At 40.7% G+C, this 16,211-nt stretch overlaps 1 protein-coding gene across 1 annotated transcript in view; it reads left to right on the plus strand.

Annotated features, from left to right (window-relative positions):
* KIF3B (kinesin family member 3B) overlaps positions 1–16,211 on the plus strand; it is a 41,202-nt gene that overhangs the window by 21,472 nt on the left and 3,519 nt on the right. The window contains exons 2-8 of the mRNA XM_063096420.1: positions 1,957–3,424; positions 6,809–6,910; positions 7,150–7,272; positions 7,374–7,492; positions 12,919–13,032; positions 13,728–13,833; positions 15,980–16,158. Coding sequence (XP_062952490.1) covers positions 2,021–3,424; positions 6,809–6,910; positions 7,150–7,272; positions 7,374–7,492; positions 12,919–13,032; positions 13,728–13,833; positions 15,980–16,158 — 2,147 coding nt within the window. The 5' untranslated portion in view covers positions 1,957–2,020. The remainder of the gene's footprint in view (positions 1–1,956; positions 3,425–6,808; positions 6,911–7,149; positions 7,273–7,373; positions 7,493–12,918; positions 13,033–13,727; positions 13,834–15,979; positions 16,159–16,211) is intronic.

Consider the following 16,211-nt stretch of genomic DNA (forward strand, 5'->3'; position numbering starts at 1 on the left):
TAGTGGTTCAATAAATTGTCATGTGTCTATATAGTGGAATATTATGCTGCTGTCATAATGAATAAGGCAGCTCTATATTTACTGAGGGAACAAACTGTAAGATAGGTTATTTAGTGAGAAAAAGCAAGATGCAGGACACTTTGTTATTGTGTATATCATTCTTGTGTAAAAAGGGAGGGATCGTACGTATTAATACATATTTGCTTATTATACACCATCCATCTCAGGAAGATTAAAAATCTAATAACACTTGTCTGTGGGCAGGGGAACTGGGTGGCTGGAGGACACGTGAATTACCTATTTTAAAAAAATCCCCCTGCCTGAGGTTTTGCAGCGTTTGAGGTCCTTGTATGTCCCTCTTTTACTCTGACCTGCTTGCTCCCTACCCCTTCCCAAAGAACCCATTTAATCCTTTCTTATGCTCCCTGCATTTTTCAACACCAAATGAAGTTTTTTTTTTTTTAAATTTGAACACCTATTTTCTTATTTGCATTCAATTCTATTAAATTTATTGATTGAACAAGTGCTTTTTTTTTTTTTTTTTTTTTTTTTTTTTTTTAAAAGATGACCGGTAAGGGGATCTCAACCCTTGGCTTGATGTTGTCAGCACCACGCTCAGCCAGTGAGCAAACCGGCCATCCCTATATAGGATCCGAACCCGTGGCCTTGGTGTTATCAGCACCGCACTCTACCGAGTGAGCCACGGGCCGGCCCAACAAGTGCTTTTTATGTAATACATTACACCACATCCTCATTTATTTGAACACATTTGCACAAGCCAGTTTTTGTTGATGATTTTAGAATTGAAAAGTATTATCAGTACAAGCTAGGAAATTCAGACAGTACAAATGAGTATGTAGTGAAACATTTTTTCTCTTTAGAACTCTGAGTCTCCTAGGTCCGTGATTCCCTTACTGAGGCTGCCACTGTTACCACTTACACATGTACACTTCTAATAACATTGTATGCATATCAAGCATATAACATGCATATATCTCGCCTTTTTTTTGTTATGTCATTACTTTTTTTTTTTTGGTGGCTAGCCAGTATGGGGATCTGAATCTGTGACCTTGGTGTTATGAAGCTGTACTCTAACCAATGGAGCTATCAGGCCAGCCCCTAGACTTTTTTTTTTAGAGCAGTTTTAGGTTCACAGTAAAATTAAGCAGAAGGTACAGAGATTTTCATATACCCCCTACCCCCACATGTGTATAGCCTCCCCATTATCAACATCCTCCACAGAGTGGTTTACATTAAGGTTCACTCTTGGTGTTATATCCCCCTTCATATACACTCTGTAAACTATACCATACACATTGTTCCTTGCCTACTTTTTTCACTTAACTTTATCTTGGTATAGGATTACATTTAGATTACCATGTTCTTTTTAATAACTACATAGGATTCCACTATATATATATTCAATATGTTTAATTTAATCAGTCCTCTCTTGATGGCGTTTGGGGTTTTCCACAGTCTATTGCTACCACAAAGGATTCCACAACAAATATCCTTGTATATATGTCTTTGTGCAAGACATGTATGAGTGTCTATAAGATAAATTCTTAGAAATACAGTTGCTAGATCAAAAGGTATGTGCATTTTAAATTTAGATAGATAATTCCAAATTGCTGAACTCAGAGGTCATAGTAGTTCAACAGGATATAAGATCACCCAGGCTTTTAAAAGGTTTCCAGCTGCCTCAGCCTGTAGCATTAGATCAAGTATTGATTGAGGGCAGGGACAGGCTAGTTAACAATATTGGTAGACTGGAGTTTTATATTTTTAACACTGAAGCTGGTTAAGATCCTGTGAGGAAATATACAGCTGGTAAAGTTATTAAATGGCCGTCAGAGGGTTACCAAGAGGAAGATGACTAGGGTGTGTCAGCTGCTGTCAAGAAGCCTCTGATGATAACTGTACCGTACTTACTCACTTTTGCTTTTTTTTCCCTAGGACTTTAGCATCCTGAGACATTTTGGATTCATAGCTCTCAGGACTGACCCAGTTAGTGTTCATCATGTCAAAGTTAAAAAGCTCAGAGTCAGTCAGGGTGGTGGTTCGCTGTCGGCCCATGAATGGCAAGGAAAAGGCTGCTTCGTATGACAAGGTGGTAGATGTGGATGTGAAGCTGGGGCAGGTGTCTGTGAAAAACCCCAAAGGAACAGCCCATGAAATGCCAAAGACTTTCACCTTTGATGCCGTCTATGACTGGAATGCCAAGCAATTTGAACTCTACGATGAGACATTCCGACCGCTTGTGGATTCTGTCCTGCAAGGTTTCAATGGGACAATTTTTGCCTATGGACAAACTGGGACTGGGAAAACCTACACAATGGAAGGAGTCCGTGGTGACCCTGAAAAAAGAGGGGTCATTCCTAACTCATTTGACCACATCTTCACCCACATTTCTCGATCCCAGAATCAACAGTACCTGGTCAGGGCTTCTTACTTAGAGATCTACCAGGAGGAGATCCGAGATCTACTCTCCAAGGATCAGACCAAAAGGCTTAAGCTCAAAGAGAGGCCTGATACTGGAGTGTATGTGAAGGACCTGTCTTCCTTTGTCACCAAGAGTGTGAAGGAGATAGAGCACGTGATGAACGTAGGGAACCAGAACCGTTCTGTTGGCGCCACCAACATGAACGAACACAGCTCACGTTCTCATGCAATCTTTGTCATCACTATCGAGTGCAGTGAGGTGGGCCTCGATGGTGAGAACCATATCCGCGTAGGAAAACTGAACCTTGTAGATCTTGCTGGCAGCGAACGGCAGGCCAAGACCGGTGCACGAGGGGAAAGATTGAAGGAAGCGACCAAGATCAACCTGTCCCTTTCGGCCTTGGGTAATGTCATCTCTGCTCTGGTGGATGGCAAAAGCACTCACATTCCATATCGGGACTCAAAGCTTACCAGGCTCCTCCAAGATTCCCTTGGTGGCAATGCTAAGACTGTGATGGTGGCCAATGTGGGGCCTGCCTCTTACAATGTAGAGGAGACTCTGACCACTCTGAGATATGCCAACCGTGCCAAAAACATTAAGAACAAGCCAAGGGTCAATGAGGACCCTAAGGATGCCCTCCTTCGAGAATTCCAGGAAGAGATAGCTCGGCTTAAGGCCCAGCTGGAAAAACGGTCCATTGGCAGGAGGAAGAGGCGAGAGAAGCGGAGGGAAGGTGGTGGCAGCAGTGGGGGTGGGGAAGAGGAGGAGGAGGAGGGAGAAGAGGATGAGGAGGAAGGGGATGATAGGGATGATTACTGGCGGGAGCAGCAAGAAAAACTGGAGATTGAGAAGCGGGCCATCGTAGAGGACCACAGCTTGGTTGCAGAGGAGAAGAAGAGGCTGCTGAAGAAGAAGGAGAAAAAGATGGAGGACCTGCGGCGGGAGAAGGATGCTGCCGAGATGCTGGGTGCCAAAATCAAGGTACCATACCCTCCCTTAGGCCCCTTTCCGAGTCAGTGCTTTTTCTTTTATTCAGAAAAAACCCCAAAAGATATGAGGGCTGGCTAGTTAGTTCAGTTGGTTAGAGCATGATGCTGATAACACCAAGGTCTAGGGTTTGGATCGCTGTACTGGCCAGATGCCAAAAAATATATACAAGGGATGATGTCCCTCTCAGTTTTGCATTTTCAACAGCTCTGTGATACCTAGTACACAATAAACATTTGTTGAATTGAATTAAAATGAAAACGATTTTTTCAAGTTAAAAAATTAAAAATTGGATTCATAATAAGAATAATTATTAAATATGTGCAATGTATAAAGAACAGCAATAAAACTAATACCCATGTACTTCTCCACCCAGTGTCAGAAATACAACAGCACCCATGTCTTTAGAAGCTCCTTGTGTTCCCCTCTCCCAGAGGCAACCACTATCCTGCATTTGGTGTTTATTGTTTCCTTGCTTTTCTTTATAGTTTTGCCATATATATATATCTCTCTAAATAAAACATAGTTTACATTCACATGATTTTTACTTGTATCTAAATGGTATCTCACTGCTGCAGTTTGCTTTGATTTGCCCAACATTATGTATATGAGATTTATCCACACTGATGCCTGTACCGGGATTCGTTCATTATTACTGTTCTGTGTATTCCATGGTATTCCATTTTTCTGATAACATGAGTTGTTCCCATTTTCTACTATGAATGTTCTTTTGTTTTATTTTGTTTGTTTTTTGCTTTGTTTTTGTTTATTTTTGGTGACTGGCCAGTACAGATTGAATTCTTGACCTTGGTGCTATCAGCGCTGTGCTCTAACCAACTGAGCTACCTGGCCAGCCCCTGAACATTCTTGTCCTTGGCTCTAGGAGAAAATGAATGCACAAGAGTTTCTTGTCTGGCATCATTAGATCCTAGGGTATGTGCAGCTTCAGTGTTACTAGACAAGGACAAGTTGTTTTCTAAAGTGGCTATGCAAACTGAAGCTTCTACCAGCAGGGTAGGAGTCCTGGTTGCTCTTCATCCTTACCAACACTTGTGATTATCACACTAACTTTTGTATATTGGGTGAGAATAAAATGGTATCTCAGTGTGTTTTTAGGATGCAGTACCTAGCCTGATTATACAAGATACAGAACAGTTCCCTCACCCCCAAAATGTCCTGTTCCCTTGTGGTCAACCCCTCCCCTAACCTCCAACCCCTGTGTGCTAATGTTTCCTGACGTCTACCTCATTTTCCCCTCAGTGGCTGAGTAGTGTTCTAGAGTGTGGAGGCTTCTATTGTTTAGAGTCTTCTTTCTAGTGCTAGTGCACTGTTCCCTTCTGGGCTTTAATGGCAGAGAGTGCAAAGATAGCCCTGGAGGTCTGAGGATGGCCACTAGCAACCCACCAGTCAGAATTCCTTTGAAGTGTTGGGTTCTATCTTATTGAATTTATGTAAACTTTGATTTCTGCCATAAAACGTATCCATTTACTAATGTAAAAATAGCAAGTTCTCTCTTTCTGGCCTCCCTTCCCCCACTATATGAAGCTGTCCTGCCTTTGTCTGTGGCTTCATAGATTCCTTTCACAGAGCTGGGTACTATTTAACTTCAGATGCAGGGATGTTAAAACTTTGAAAGTTTCTTACAGGACTTTTAAGACCCGATGTGAAATGGGGTCATTTACAATACAATGAAGAGGTGACTTTGTTCCAGGGAGAGGCTGACTGTGCGTTTCCATTAAGTCAAATGCCACTTCACCCCTCCTCACTCCTGCAATTGAAGTGTAACGGATGTGCCCACATTTGACTTGCATAATCTTTTTTAGGATCACATCTATTATTCAAGGCCAGGAACACCTAGAGTCCCTAATCAACCTGGGGTATTTGGGGAACTCTCAGAGGCCGAGAGTGTTACGTCAAGGTCACTGCACCTCTTAGAGGTTGTGTCTGTGGGAGAATGACATTCCTTCTTTCTCAATTCCTGGATGCTGTAAAATCATGGAACAAAAGAATTTTAGAGCTGGAAGGTATACGTGTGGAAGATTAGTAATCCAGTTCAGTCCCTTTGTTTTCAGAGAAGAGAAAACAGACTCAAAGGATTCAATGAAAGATGGCAACAGGGCTGCAGTTAATGTTCATGATTCTTAAAAGCAAGGTTGTAGAGTTTTTGGATTCCATACTCTTCAGGTGCAAATCACTCCCATGGCTTCAGCCCACATTTAAATGCTGAAGGCTCCCAATCTGTGTATCAGGCCTAGAGCTGTCTCCTAACATCCAGGCCGGCTGGCCTTCTGCTTACTGGACATCTCTACCAAGATGCCCATGGCCACCTAGAGCCTGCACCTGCCTTCCTTATCTCAGTCAAGCCAGACCTCTCTGAACTATCCTTGAGAGCTGCCCCTCCCTCTCTCTTACAGCCCAGGCAGTCCCAAGGCCTCTGGTTCCTGCCTCATCAGGGTCTCTTGGACCCATCCACTTTGCTCTCCCCCGACATTGCCCTAGCCCAGGCCGAGACCCCCGCCGCAGCCCCTGTCTAGTCTCTCTTCATCCAGCCTGCCCTTTTCTAGTCATTCTTCCTATAGTGGGAGAATAATATTTCTAAAATAAAATTTTAAATAAATAATAAAGTAAAATAAAACAAATCTGATTGTGTCTCCTCATGCTGAAAGAACATGTCAGTGGCTCCCTGAGGTTCTCAGGATCAAGTTTATTCTCCTCAACAAGACTTTGAGGTTTTTGAACTGACCCCTGCTTGCTTTGCCAACTTTGTGTATCACTATTCCCTCCCCTCCCCTCCCACAAAAATCCTCTTTTTCCTTAGCTAATTCTTATTTTTTACTTCAGCTCTCTGTCTAGCTGTCCCTTCAGACAGAAAGTTTCCCCAAATCCCTCCAAAAGTCTGAATTCTCTCCCTCCAGTGTGCCTCTCCCAGTAATCACTTTACTTTCCTCGTGATGGTGTCTGACAGCTCATGGTCCAAGCCTGCTGATGTGTCCGTGTCCCTCAGTGGACTCCAAGCTTTGTGATTTGCACTCGCAGTTGCATCCCCAGTACCTAGCACATAGGAGCTGCTTTGTATGTTCTAAGTGGTGTTAATACTTTGTATAAATAAACCCAAAAAAATCTTTGTTAAAGAAAGCTGGAATTCGTGTATGTCTGGAGAAACCATATCTTTGGTATTACCGTGGCAAAGTCCCCCAGTAAAGCCACCCATCCCCCACCCCAGTGATGCAAAGGGCACAGCTGAGCATGGTATTTTTCTTCTCAGAGTCTGTCCCTTTTGGCTTAGTACTGATCTTTATCTTCCTTGGGCTTCTCTGTGAGGAGTTATGTTGTGAGGGAGACCATTCATGAGATGGATTCTACTTGTTTCTCACTCAGGCCATGGAGAGTAAGCTGCTTGTTGGAGGAAAAAATATAGTAGATCATACAAACGAACAGCAGAAAATCCTGGAGCAGAAACGGCAGGAAATTGCAGAGCAGGTTAAGTTTTCATTCTTGTTTGGGGAAAATGGGAGTGGGGGGTGGGGAGGGGTGGTAACGTGTATTTATGCTACAGAGCAAATACCTCTTTTATTAGACTCTCTTCAAAGGGATTAGAAATGGGATGTGTCAGCCTCATCCCAGCTGGAGACTCTGATCTGGAGCACCCTGCCCCGTATACTTGTATAAACACAGTCTAGTCTCTAGGACAAGCTGATGAATTTTGTGATGTTGCTCAGAAACGTCGAGAAAGAGAAATCCAGCAACAGATGGAAAGTCGAGATGAGGAGACCTTGGAACTTAAAGAGACATACAGCTCATTGCAGCAAGAGGTGGACATTAAGACCAAAAAACTCAAAAAGGTATGAAAGGAACCAGGCCAGGCAGAGGTGCCTTGAGAGTTGGAGAGAACTCCATTCTTTGGATGGATGCCCACCTCACCTGCCTCTCCCCTCCATTCCAGCTGTTCTCCAAGCTTCAGGCGGTGAAGGCCGAGATCCACGATCTCCAAGAGGAGCACATTAAAGAGCGCCAAGAGCTGGAGCAGATTCAGAATGAACTCACCAGGGAGCTGAAACTCAAGTAAGTATTAGGCTTTCCATGGCACCCCAGCTTCTTGCTGGGTCATTGGTTTTTAAGTAAGGAACACCCCTGAAAACAGGGCTGCTGCTTGCATGTCTCCAGCTCGTCTCCTGCCACCCTGTCTGTCTTCTGTTTGTTCCTGAGAAAGTCACTTTCTGTCTCTGGGTCCCATCTGTTAACTGAATGACTTCGCCATATGATCTCCAAGTTTCCTTCCAACTTACCTTCTTGAAGCTTTTAAAGGTTCTGGCTTAATCTCTTATCTATTGATAACAGGGAATCTCTTATTAACTTGGCTTTTTATTATGAAATTATTCTGAATGGTATATTGAACACCCAAATACCAACCATATTATTACCAAACCACTTATCAACCAGATTCAATGATTAACAAGCTTTTGTCATCTATCTTTCATAAAAATATTTTAAAGCAAATCTTACCTTATATCATTCCTATATACTTAACATGCATGGCCACAATGCTATTTTTCTTTCTTTTTTTTTTTTAATACAAAACACTAAGATGGAACATAGAGATATAATAAAAATGTTTTATTTAGACATAATTCACCTATTTAAAGTGTACAAGTCAGTGATTTTAAATATATTTACAGGGTTGTGAAACCATCGCCACAAGCTAATTTTAGAACATTTTCATCTCCCCCCAGAAGAAACCCTATCCTGATTAGCATTCACTCCTCATTACCTCTTCCCCCAACCCAAAGTAACCACTAATCTACTTTCCGTCTCTATAAATTTGCCTATTCTGGACATTTCATATAAACGGAATCTTCAAGGATCATCCATGTGGCAGCATGGATCAGCAGCTATCTAGTCGCCCCAGCATCAGTTGTTCATTTTATTGCTGAGTAATATTGTATTGTGTGGATATACCACATTTTATTTATTCACTTATCAGTTGATGGACATTTGGGTTAGTTCCAGTCTTTGGATATTATGAGTAATACTGCTATAAGCACTCATGTATAAGTTTTTCTGTGGATATATGTTTTTATTTCTCTGGGATATATACCTAGGAGTAGAATTGCTGGGTCATGTGGTAACTCAGTGTTTACCTTTTTGAGGAACTGCCAACTGTTTTCCAAAATGGCTGTACCATTTTACAGTTTTACCACCAATTTCTCCACATCCTTGTCAACACTTATTATTGTCTGCCTTTTTCATTATTGCCATCCATGGGTGTGAAGTGGTATTTCATTATGATTTAGATTTGCATTTCACTAATGATGTTGAGCATCTTTTCATGTGCCTATTGGCTATTTTTATATCTTCTTTGGAGAAATGTCTGTTCAAATCCTTTGCTCATTTTTAAATTGGGTTGTCTTTTTATTATTGAGTTATAAGAGTTCTAGATATAAGTCCCTGATTAGATTCATGATTTGCAATCACAAGTCAGTGATTTATAATATATTTACAGGGTTGTGAAACCATCACCACAATCTAATTTTAGAATGTTTTCATCCCCTGCAGAAGAAAACCCTGTCTTGATTAGCAGTCACTCCTTATTACCTTCTCCCCCAACCTGTGTTCCATTCTGTGGATTGTCTTTTCATTTTCTTGATGATGTTACAGCACAAAAGATTTCAATTTTGATGTAGCCCAGTTTATCTACACTTTCTTTTGTTTCTTGTACTTTTGGTGTCATATCTAACTTTGCCTATTCTGGACATTTCATGTAAATTTATAAATGAGATAATGTGGTCTTTTGTGACTGGCTTCTTTCACTTAGTATAATGTTTTCAAGGGGTATCCATGTTGTAGCATGTATCAATACATCATTCCTTTTTATAGCCAAATAATATTACATTGTATGAATTTGCCACATTTTATTTATTCATTCATCATTTTGTTGACATTTGGGCTTTTTCTACTTTGGTGTGATATGAATAATGCTGTATGAACATTCATGTAGTTTTTTTGTGGGTACAGTATATTTCAATTCTCATAGGTCTTCTAAGAGTTACAATTTTAGGTTTTCCATTTTGGTCTATGATCCATTTTGAGTTAATTTTTGTTTATGGTATGAGGTAGGGTTCTAAATGCATTCTTTTGCATATAGGTATTTTCTGTCTCATCATCATTTGTTAAAAAGGGTCTTCTCTCCCTATATCATTGTCTGGGTGCCCTGCTGAAAGTCAATTGACCATAAATGTAAGGGTTTATTTCTGGATTTTCAATACTGTTCTGTTGGTCTGTATCCTTATGCCAATACCACACTCTCTTGATTACTGTAGCTTTGTAGTAAGCTTTGAAATCACAAAGTGTGAGTTCTCCAACCGTATTCTTTTTCCAGACTGTTTTGGCTATTCAAGGTCCTTTTCATTTCCACATTCATTTTAAGATCAACTTGTCAATTTCTGTAAAAAGTAGGCTGGGATTTTGATAGCAATTGTGTTGAATCTGTAGATCAATTTGGGGAGTATTGTCATCTTAACAATATTAACTGTTCTGATCCATGAACATGGGCTGTCTTTCCATTTATTTAGATATTCTCTCTTTTTTGTTTTTTTTTAAAAGATGACTGGTATGGGGATCTTAACCCTTGACTTGGTGTTGTCAGCACCACACTCACCCAGTGGGCTAACCGGCCATCCCTATATGGGATCCGAACCCGGGGCCTTGGTGTTCTCAGCACCGCACTCTCCCGAGTTAGCCATGGGCTGGCCCAAAATTTTTCTCAAGAACGCTTTGTAGTTTTCAGTGTATAAGTGTTGCACTTCTTTTGTTAAATTTATACTTAAGTATTTTATTTTTTATACAGTTATATATGACATTACTTTTTAAATTTTATTTTCAGAATGTTTATTGCTAATATATAGAAATACAATTTATTTTTGTATACAGAATCTTCTTATACCTAACAAAATTAAGTTTCTTAGTGTTTTCTAGTACCCAATCCATATTCAGATTTTCTTGATTTGTTAGTATTAGGATCTAAATAAGGACCACTCACTGCAATTGGTTATTATGTCTCTTAAACTTATTTTAATCTAAAGTAATCCTTTTCTATTTTAAAAAAATTTTTACCATTGACTTGTTGGAAAAGCTGGGTCAGATAGCCTGTAGAACTAGCCCACATTCTAGATTTGTTGTTCTGTTTCTTCATGGTGTCATTTAACTTGTCATTTAACTCTCTCCCCCGTATTTCCCTTTAACAGAAAGCTAGCTCTGAAGTCCTCAACCTTAGCTACATACTGAAATCAGTCTGAGGAGTTTTAAAAATAGTGATGCCTGCGCCCCACCCCAGAGCTTCTGATTTAATTGGTCTAGGGCAGTGGTCCTTAAACATTAGTAACCATTAGTATAACCTGAAGGGCTTGTTAAACACAGATTGCTGGTCCACACACCCAAAGGTCTGGGGTGGGGCCTGGGAATTTTCATTTCTAACAGGTTCCATGTGTTGCTCTTGTTGGTTTGCTAAAAACACTTTGAAAACTGTTGGTCTCTCACGTGGCCTGGGCAAGATATTTTTCAAAACTCTGTAGGTGATTTTTCAAAACTCTTCAAGATATTTTTCAAAACTGTACTGTGCAGCCCAGCTTGAGAACTGTTGTGCTAATAGTTTCAGCCAACAGTGACCTTTGTCTGGATCTATTATTTCATTAGAATTTGCATAATGATATTTTTCTGTATCCGTTTTTCCACACCATTAGCTGAAATTGTTCTTTTTTTTTTTTTTTTGACCAGTAAGGGGTTTGCAACCCTTGGCACAGTGTGGACTGCACCACACTCAGCCAGTGAGTGCACCAGCCATCCCTATATAGGATCCGAGGCCGCAGCGGCCTCAGCGCTCCCAGCGCCGCACTCTCCTGAGTGAGCCATGGGGCCGGCCCTGAAATTGTTCTTTAAAGAACTTTTCAAAGGGATTATTTTAAAGACCAACTTTTTGATTTGGACAGGAGCCCTTAAAATTAAATGTGTCAGTCCTCTTACTAGGTATGTACACCTAGAAAAAAGATCAGAATAAAATATACCAAAATAATTACTAAATAGTGAAACTGTGGGTAATTATATTTTTCACATTTTCTAATGAGTAAATAGGACCTTTGTAATCAGAAAAAAACACATAGATGTTATAAAAATTTTTTTCTGAAATGTCGAACAAAATAAAGAGAAAATTTTATCTCCCCCAAATATTTTTTTTCCTAAAGAAGCCATTTTTATTGTTATATCTCTTTTTAAAAAAATCTTTGTTTGGGGTTTTTTTTTCTGGCAGCTGGCCAGTACAGGTATTGAACACTGGACCTTGGTGTTGTCAGCACCACTCTCTAACCAACTGAGCTGACTGTCCAGCCCTTTTGTCTTTTGAATAAACAATGTTAACCTGTTTCTCAGCAATCACTACCCTGAACCTCTATGGTGTTTGTTCTGCACCTCTCCCACATTCACACCCCTTTGGCATTGTTCTGTCCTGAGGTTTTGGAGGAGTGAAGGCAGAGATGTGGCAGGAGACAGTCATCACCATGGAGAGATGCAACCCAGGGTGTTCTAGTTTCCTTGTTTGCTTTGTTTCCTGGGCACTTAGCAGGCAGAGACTCTTCTCAGGAATGGTCTTCATTCTCAATGCTCTAAGTGACTGAAATCCATTCAGTACTGCTCCTTGTCCTGGTAGATTAGAATGGGAAGTTTCCCAGCTTGGGCAACAAGTCATGGGACTGGAGGAAGGCAGTTTAATTTCTATCCTGTTTTCAGCATTTTGGAAGTTAATGACTTGGTGTATTAGTCCGTTTTGTGTTGCTGTAACAGAATACCTGAGTCTAGGTAATTTGGCTTACAATTCTGGAACAGCTGCATCTGGCAGAGGCCTCAGGCTGCTTCTCCTCATAAAATGGCAGGCAGCCGGCAGGTACAAGCAGTCCAAATGGTGAGAGAGAGAGAGAGACAGAGAGAGAGAACATTGGGGATCAGATTTCCGTATGAGTTCTCGGAGGACAGTATATCCAAACTCCATCACCTGTTTCAGCCACACCAGTAGCCCTCTCAAAGATACTTCTGGTAGCAAATGTTCACTCTAGTATAGCCCAGGCATCATCTGCCTCTTCAATCCTTCCACATCTTCAAGCTGCTCCTCCCTGGGCAGAAGTGACCTCTCCATATTCCTAGGACAGACCACTGTCAGCATCTGTCATACCATAGCGTGCTGCACAATTACCTCTTTATCTCAACCAGGGACCAGGTGTCATTCATGTCTGTACCCCAGCTATATGTATGAAGCTAGGCCCGTAGTACCTACTCAGTAAATGTTTGTTGAGTAACTTGACTCTTATTTAATTTCTCACTGTACTTGAGAACAGATAGCCGACAACTGTGTGTGTATTCTTCATCTTTTGTATTATGTAATATTATGTAATTAACGTATTATGTAATATCTTATGTATTCAGCCATGTTGTGTATGCTCTTACAGGCATCTTATTATAGAAAACTTTATCCCTCCAGAAGAAAAAAGTAAAATTATGAATAGATCCTTCTTTGATGAAGAGGAAGATCATTGGAAATTACACCCTATAACCAGACTGGAGTAAGTCACTATTGACTTTAAGTAAATTTTCGAGTGGGAGGAGGAAAAGAATGTTGATAAGCTGGATGTGGTCAAAGGAATATGGTAAGATCACAGTTTGATTCATTTAAACTCAGAACAAATTGCATTTCTGACTTTGTGGCTGCCATAGGTCCCCGAGGTAAAAGTTTGGTGATGAGTGTGGTGTTAGGAATTGGGAGGCTTTGTTACCAGTGTACTAGTGACCTTTCCCAAGTTCCTGCACTTCCCATTTCCCCAGCGTCAAGTGAAGCATGCTAGGCCAAATGAGGGGCCGTACAGAAGTGTTTGTTATCTTGTGTGTCAGTCTGACCTACAGTGTTAAGAAGGATTCTGTCTTGAATCTGAGTCTTGCTGGAAAGATGAGTGACATCTGCCAAAGATGCAGGTCTAGGGAGTGCTAACAGCTATGCTTCATGTCTGCCATCTAAGAACTAGATGATGACTAAGATCTCTTCCAGCTTAAAAGATGCATGATGCTCCCATCTAATCAGAAAGCAGCTCATGCAGAAAATATGAGCTGCACCTGCCCCACTTATGTCAGCCTTCAGTCCAGGGATTTACTTGCTTCAGCTTCTATCTGGCTCAGAGTCTTCTGAGTGCTTTTTCCACAGGACTGATACTGGGGTTGTGAACACACTCCAGCCAGGGCTTTAACCACTGCAGTCCATTTCCAGGAATCAGCAGATGATGAAGCGGCCAGTCTCAGCTGTGGGATATAAGAGACCATTGAGCCAACACGCAAGAATGTCCATGATGGTTCGTCCAGAGGCCCGATACAGGGTGAGAAGATTGTCCTTGGGTTTTTCTCCTCTCTCTTTTGGAGGGGTTCAGATTTGTGTTAACCCATAGGCACCATTCTGCAGAGTCCCAGAGTTTGTACCCTGACTCTTTCCAGAGGTACTTGAGGACATTTTTAACAATAATAACAATTATAAATAATAAATAAGTATAATAAAAAACAAAAATAACTGTAGTAACAAACAATAATAAAAAGGTAAAATAGAGTGAGACTTAGAAAGTCAGGACTAGGGAAGGAGGAGAATGTAAACATCCTGTCCACAGTAGGCAGTAAACATTAACAATAAGCTTCAAAATGACTCTGAGGGAAGACTGGAAAGAACATAGATGTCCAATGACAGGGGAGGAACCTGTGCTAAAGAACTTCTGGTACTTCCATTTAACATAATGTTGGGTCCATTGTGCAGTCATTTAAAGTGACATAATTGAGGACTATTTAATGACCCAAAAGTATTTCACAATAAAAATGCCTTCAGAGCTTCTATTTATAAGCACTGGCTGTGTGCCAGGCACTGTGCTCAGCACCTTACTGCTTTCTGTAATTGAACTCTCACATCTACTCTATGCAGTCAGTCCTGTTGCTTGAAGGTTAGGTAGCTGGTAAGTGGATGAACTGGGAGACATAATGTATTGTTAAGTTATAAAACAATTTGTACTGGAAATGTATATATGAATTTAAAAATCTGGTGTAAAATATATCAAACTGAACTGATGATTGCTGGTTGGTAAAAGTATACTCAATTTAAATTTTCTTCTTGCTTATCTGTATTTTATAACTATCAACAAGGAAACTGTATTATTTTTATAATGAAAGATTTTCACTTACAAATTTTTAAATGTTTTTGAGTCTCCCTTGGCAGCCAGAGCAAAACAGTAGGTTAGGATAGTTAACTCCTCAGGTACTGTTCTTTCTGGCACTGAGTTATTTAATATGAAAAAAGCAAAATCAGAAAAGATTAGGTGGGGTTTTATGTAGTGGAAGATGAGTGATGTGTCAGACAGAATCCTCAGAAGCATTTTTCTAGCAGTTTCAGATGGTGCATATCTTGCCAGTTATTTCATGTCTTAAGCCAAAACATGATTATAAAGCTCATAAATCAGATATGTGGGTTTCTAGGGGGCTAACCTGATCTAAAGATAGAATTCAAAGCAGTGGCTCTCAAATGTTTTTAGCAATGGACCTATTTCATCAGAAGAAATTTTATCTCTGTATCTAAAACTGATAAATGGAGCCATTCCCTCTCCCTACCTTCTCCCTGCAGGGACCCTTCTCCCTTTCTGGAGCCCTGGGGCTGGAATTCCACTCACTGGGAGGAGCTAGAGGATAAGATGGCATGTGTAATCCTGGGTGCTGTTCCCTTCTTACACTTGTCTCAGGAGCTAGGAAAGGCGCAGCTCAGGATATCATGAAGGAATCAATCCACAAGGCCAATAAGGAGGCAGGGCCCAATCTGATTTTTAAATTTTGTAGTTACAAAATTTACAAAAAAGATTGTAGTTACAAGCACATACACACACCTTCCGTGTATAACATCGTACGGCCTCTACGCCTCTGCAGCTGAAAAGTTTATGAAAGCTGCTTGTAGGTGGAGAGATTATTGTGATTACTATTTTCTTCTTTACATCTTTTGGTATTTTCAAGTTGTCTGCAATATATAGGTTTTAATTAATATTTTTTCCCTAATTATTTCCCTGAGGGTATAAGGCATGTTAATTGTAAAAAAAAAAAAAATGGGGCTGGCTGGTTAGCTCAGAGTACAGTGTTATAACACAAAGGTCAAGTTTTTGGATCCTCATAACAGCCAGCTGCCCAAAAAAAAAAGGAAAATACAGAAAAGCATAGAGAGGAAAATAAAAATCATCTGTAAATCCCACCAGGAAAAAACTATAAGAGTACAAATTGGTTAGAGTACAGTGTTAGAACACTAAGGTTAAGGGTTTAGATCTTTATACTGGCCAGCCATCAAAAAAAAAAAAAAAGAAGTACCACGCTTCTTCTAGGCAGGCTCTTGGTAGGCTCTGAATGGCAAGCAATTTGCAGTTACGTTCTCAGAGGGGACCTAGCTTGCTTGTATTCTCTGTGTTTGATCAGAGGCCAACCTCACTGGTGATGGCTGTGCTTCTGCAGGCAGAAAACATCATGCAGTTAGAGCTGGACATGCCCAGCCGGACCACCAGAGACTATGAGGGCCCAGCCATTGCCCCCAAAGTCCAGGCTGCATTGGATGCGGCTCTACAGGATGAAGATGAGATACAAGTGGATGCGTCATCCTTTGAAAAGACTGCAAATAAGAAATCCAAGGCCAGGTGAGTGGCTTCTGATGATCTGTGTTTGAACAGAACATGTTTGAACAAAGACA

Source organism: Cynocephalus volans, chromosome 1 (assembly GCF_027409185.1).
Source record: "Cynocephalus volans isolate mCynVol1 chromosome 1, mCynVol1.pri, whole genome shotgun sequence".
Lineage (NCBI taxonomy): Eukaryota > Metazoa > Chordata > Mammalia > Dermoptera > Cynocephalidae > Cynocephalus > Cynocephalus volans.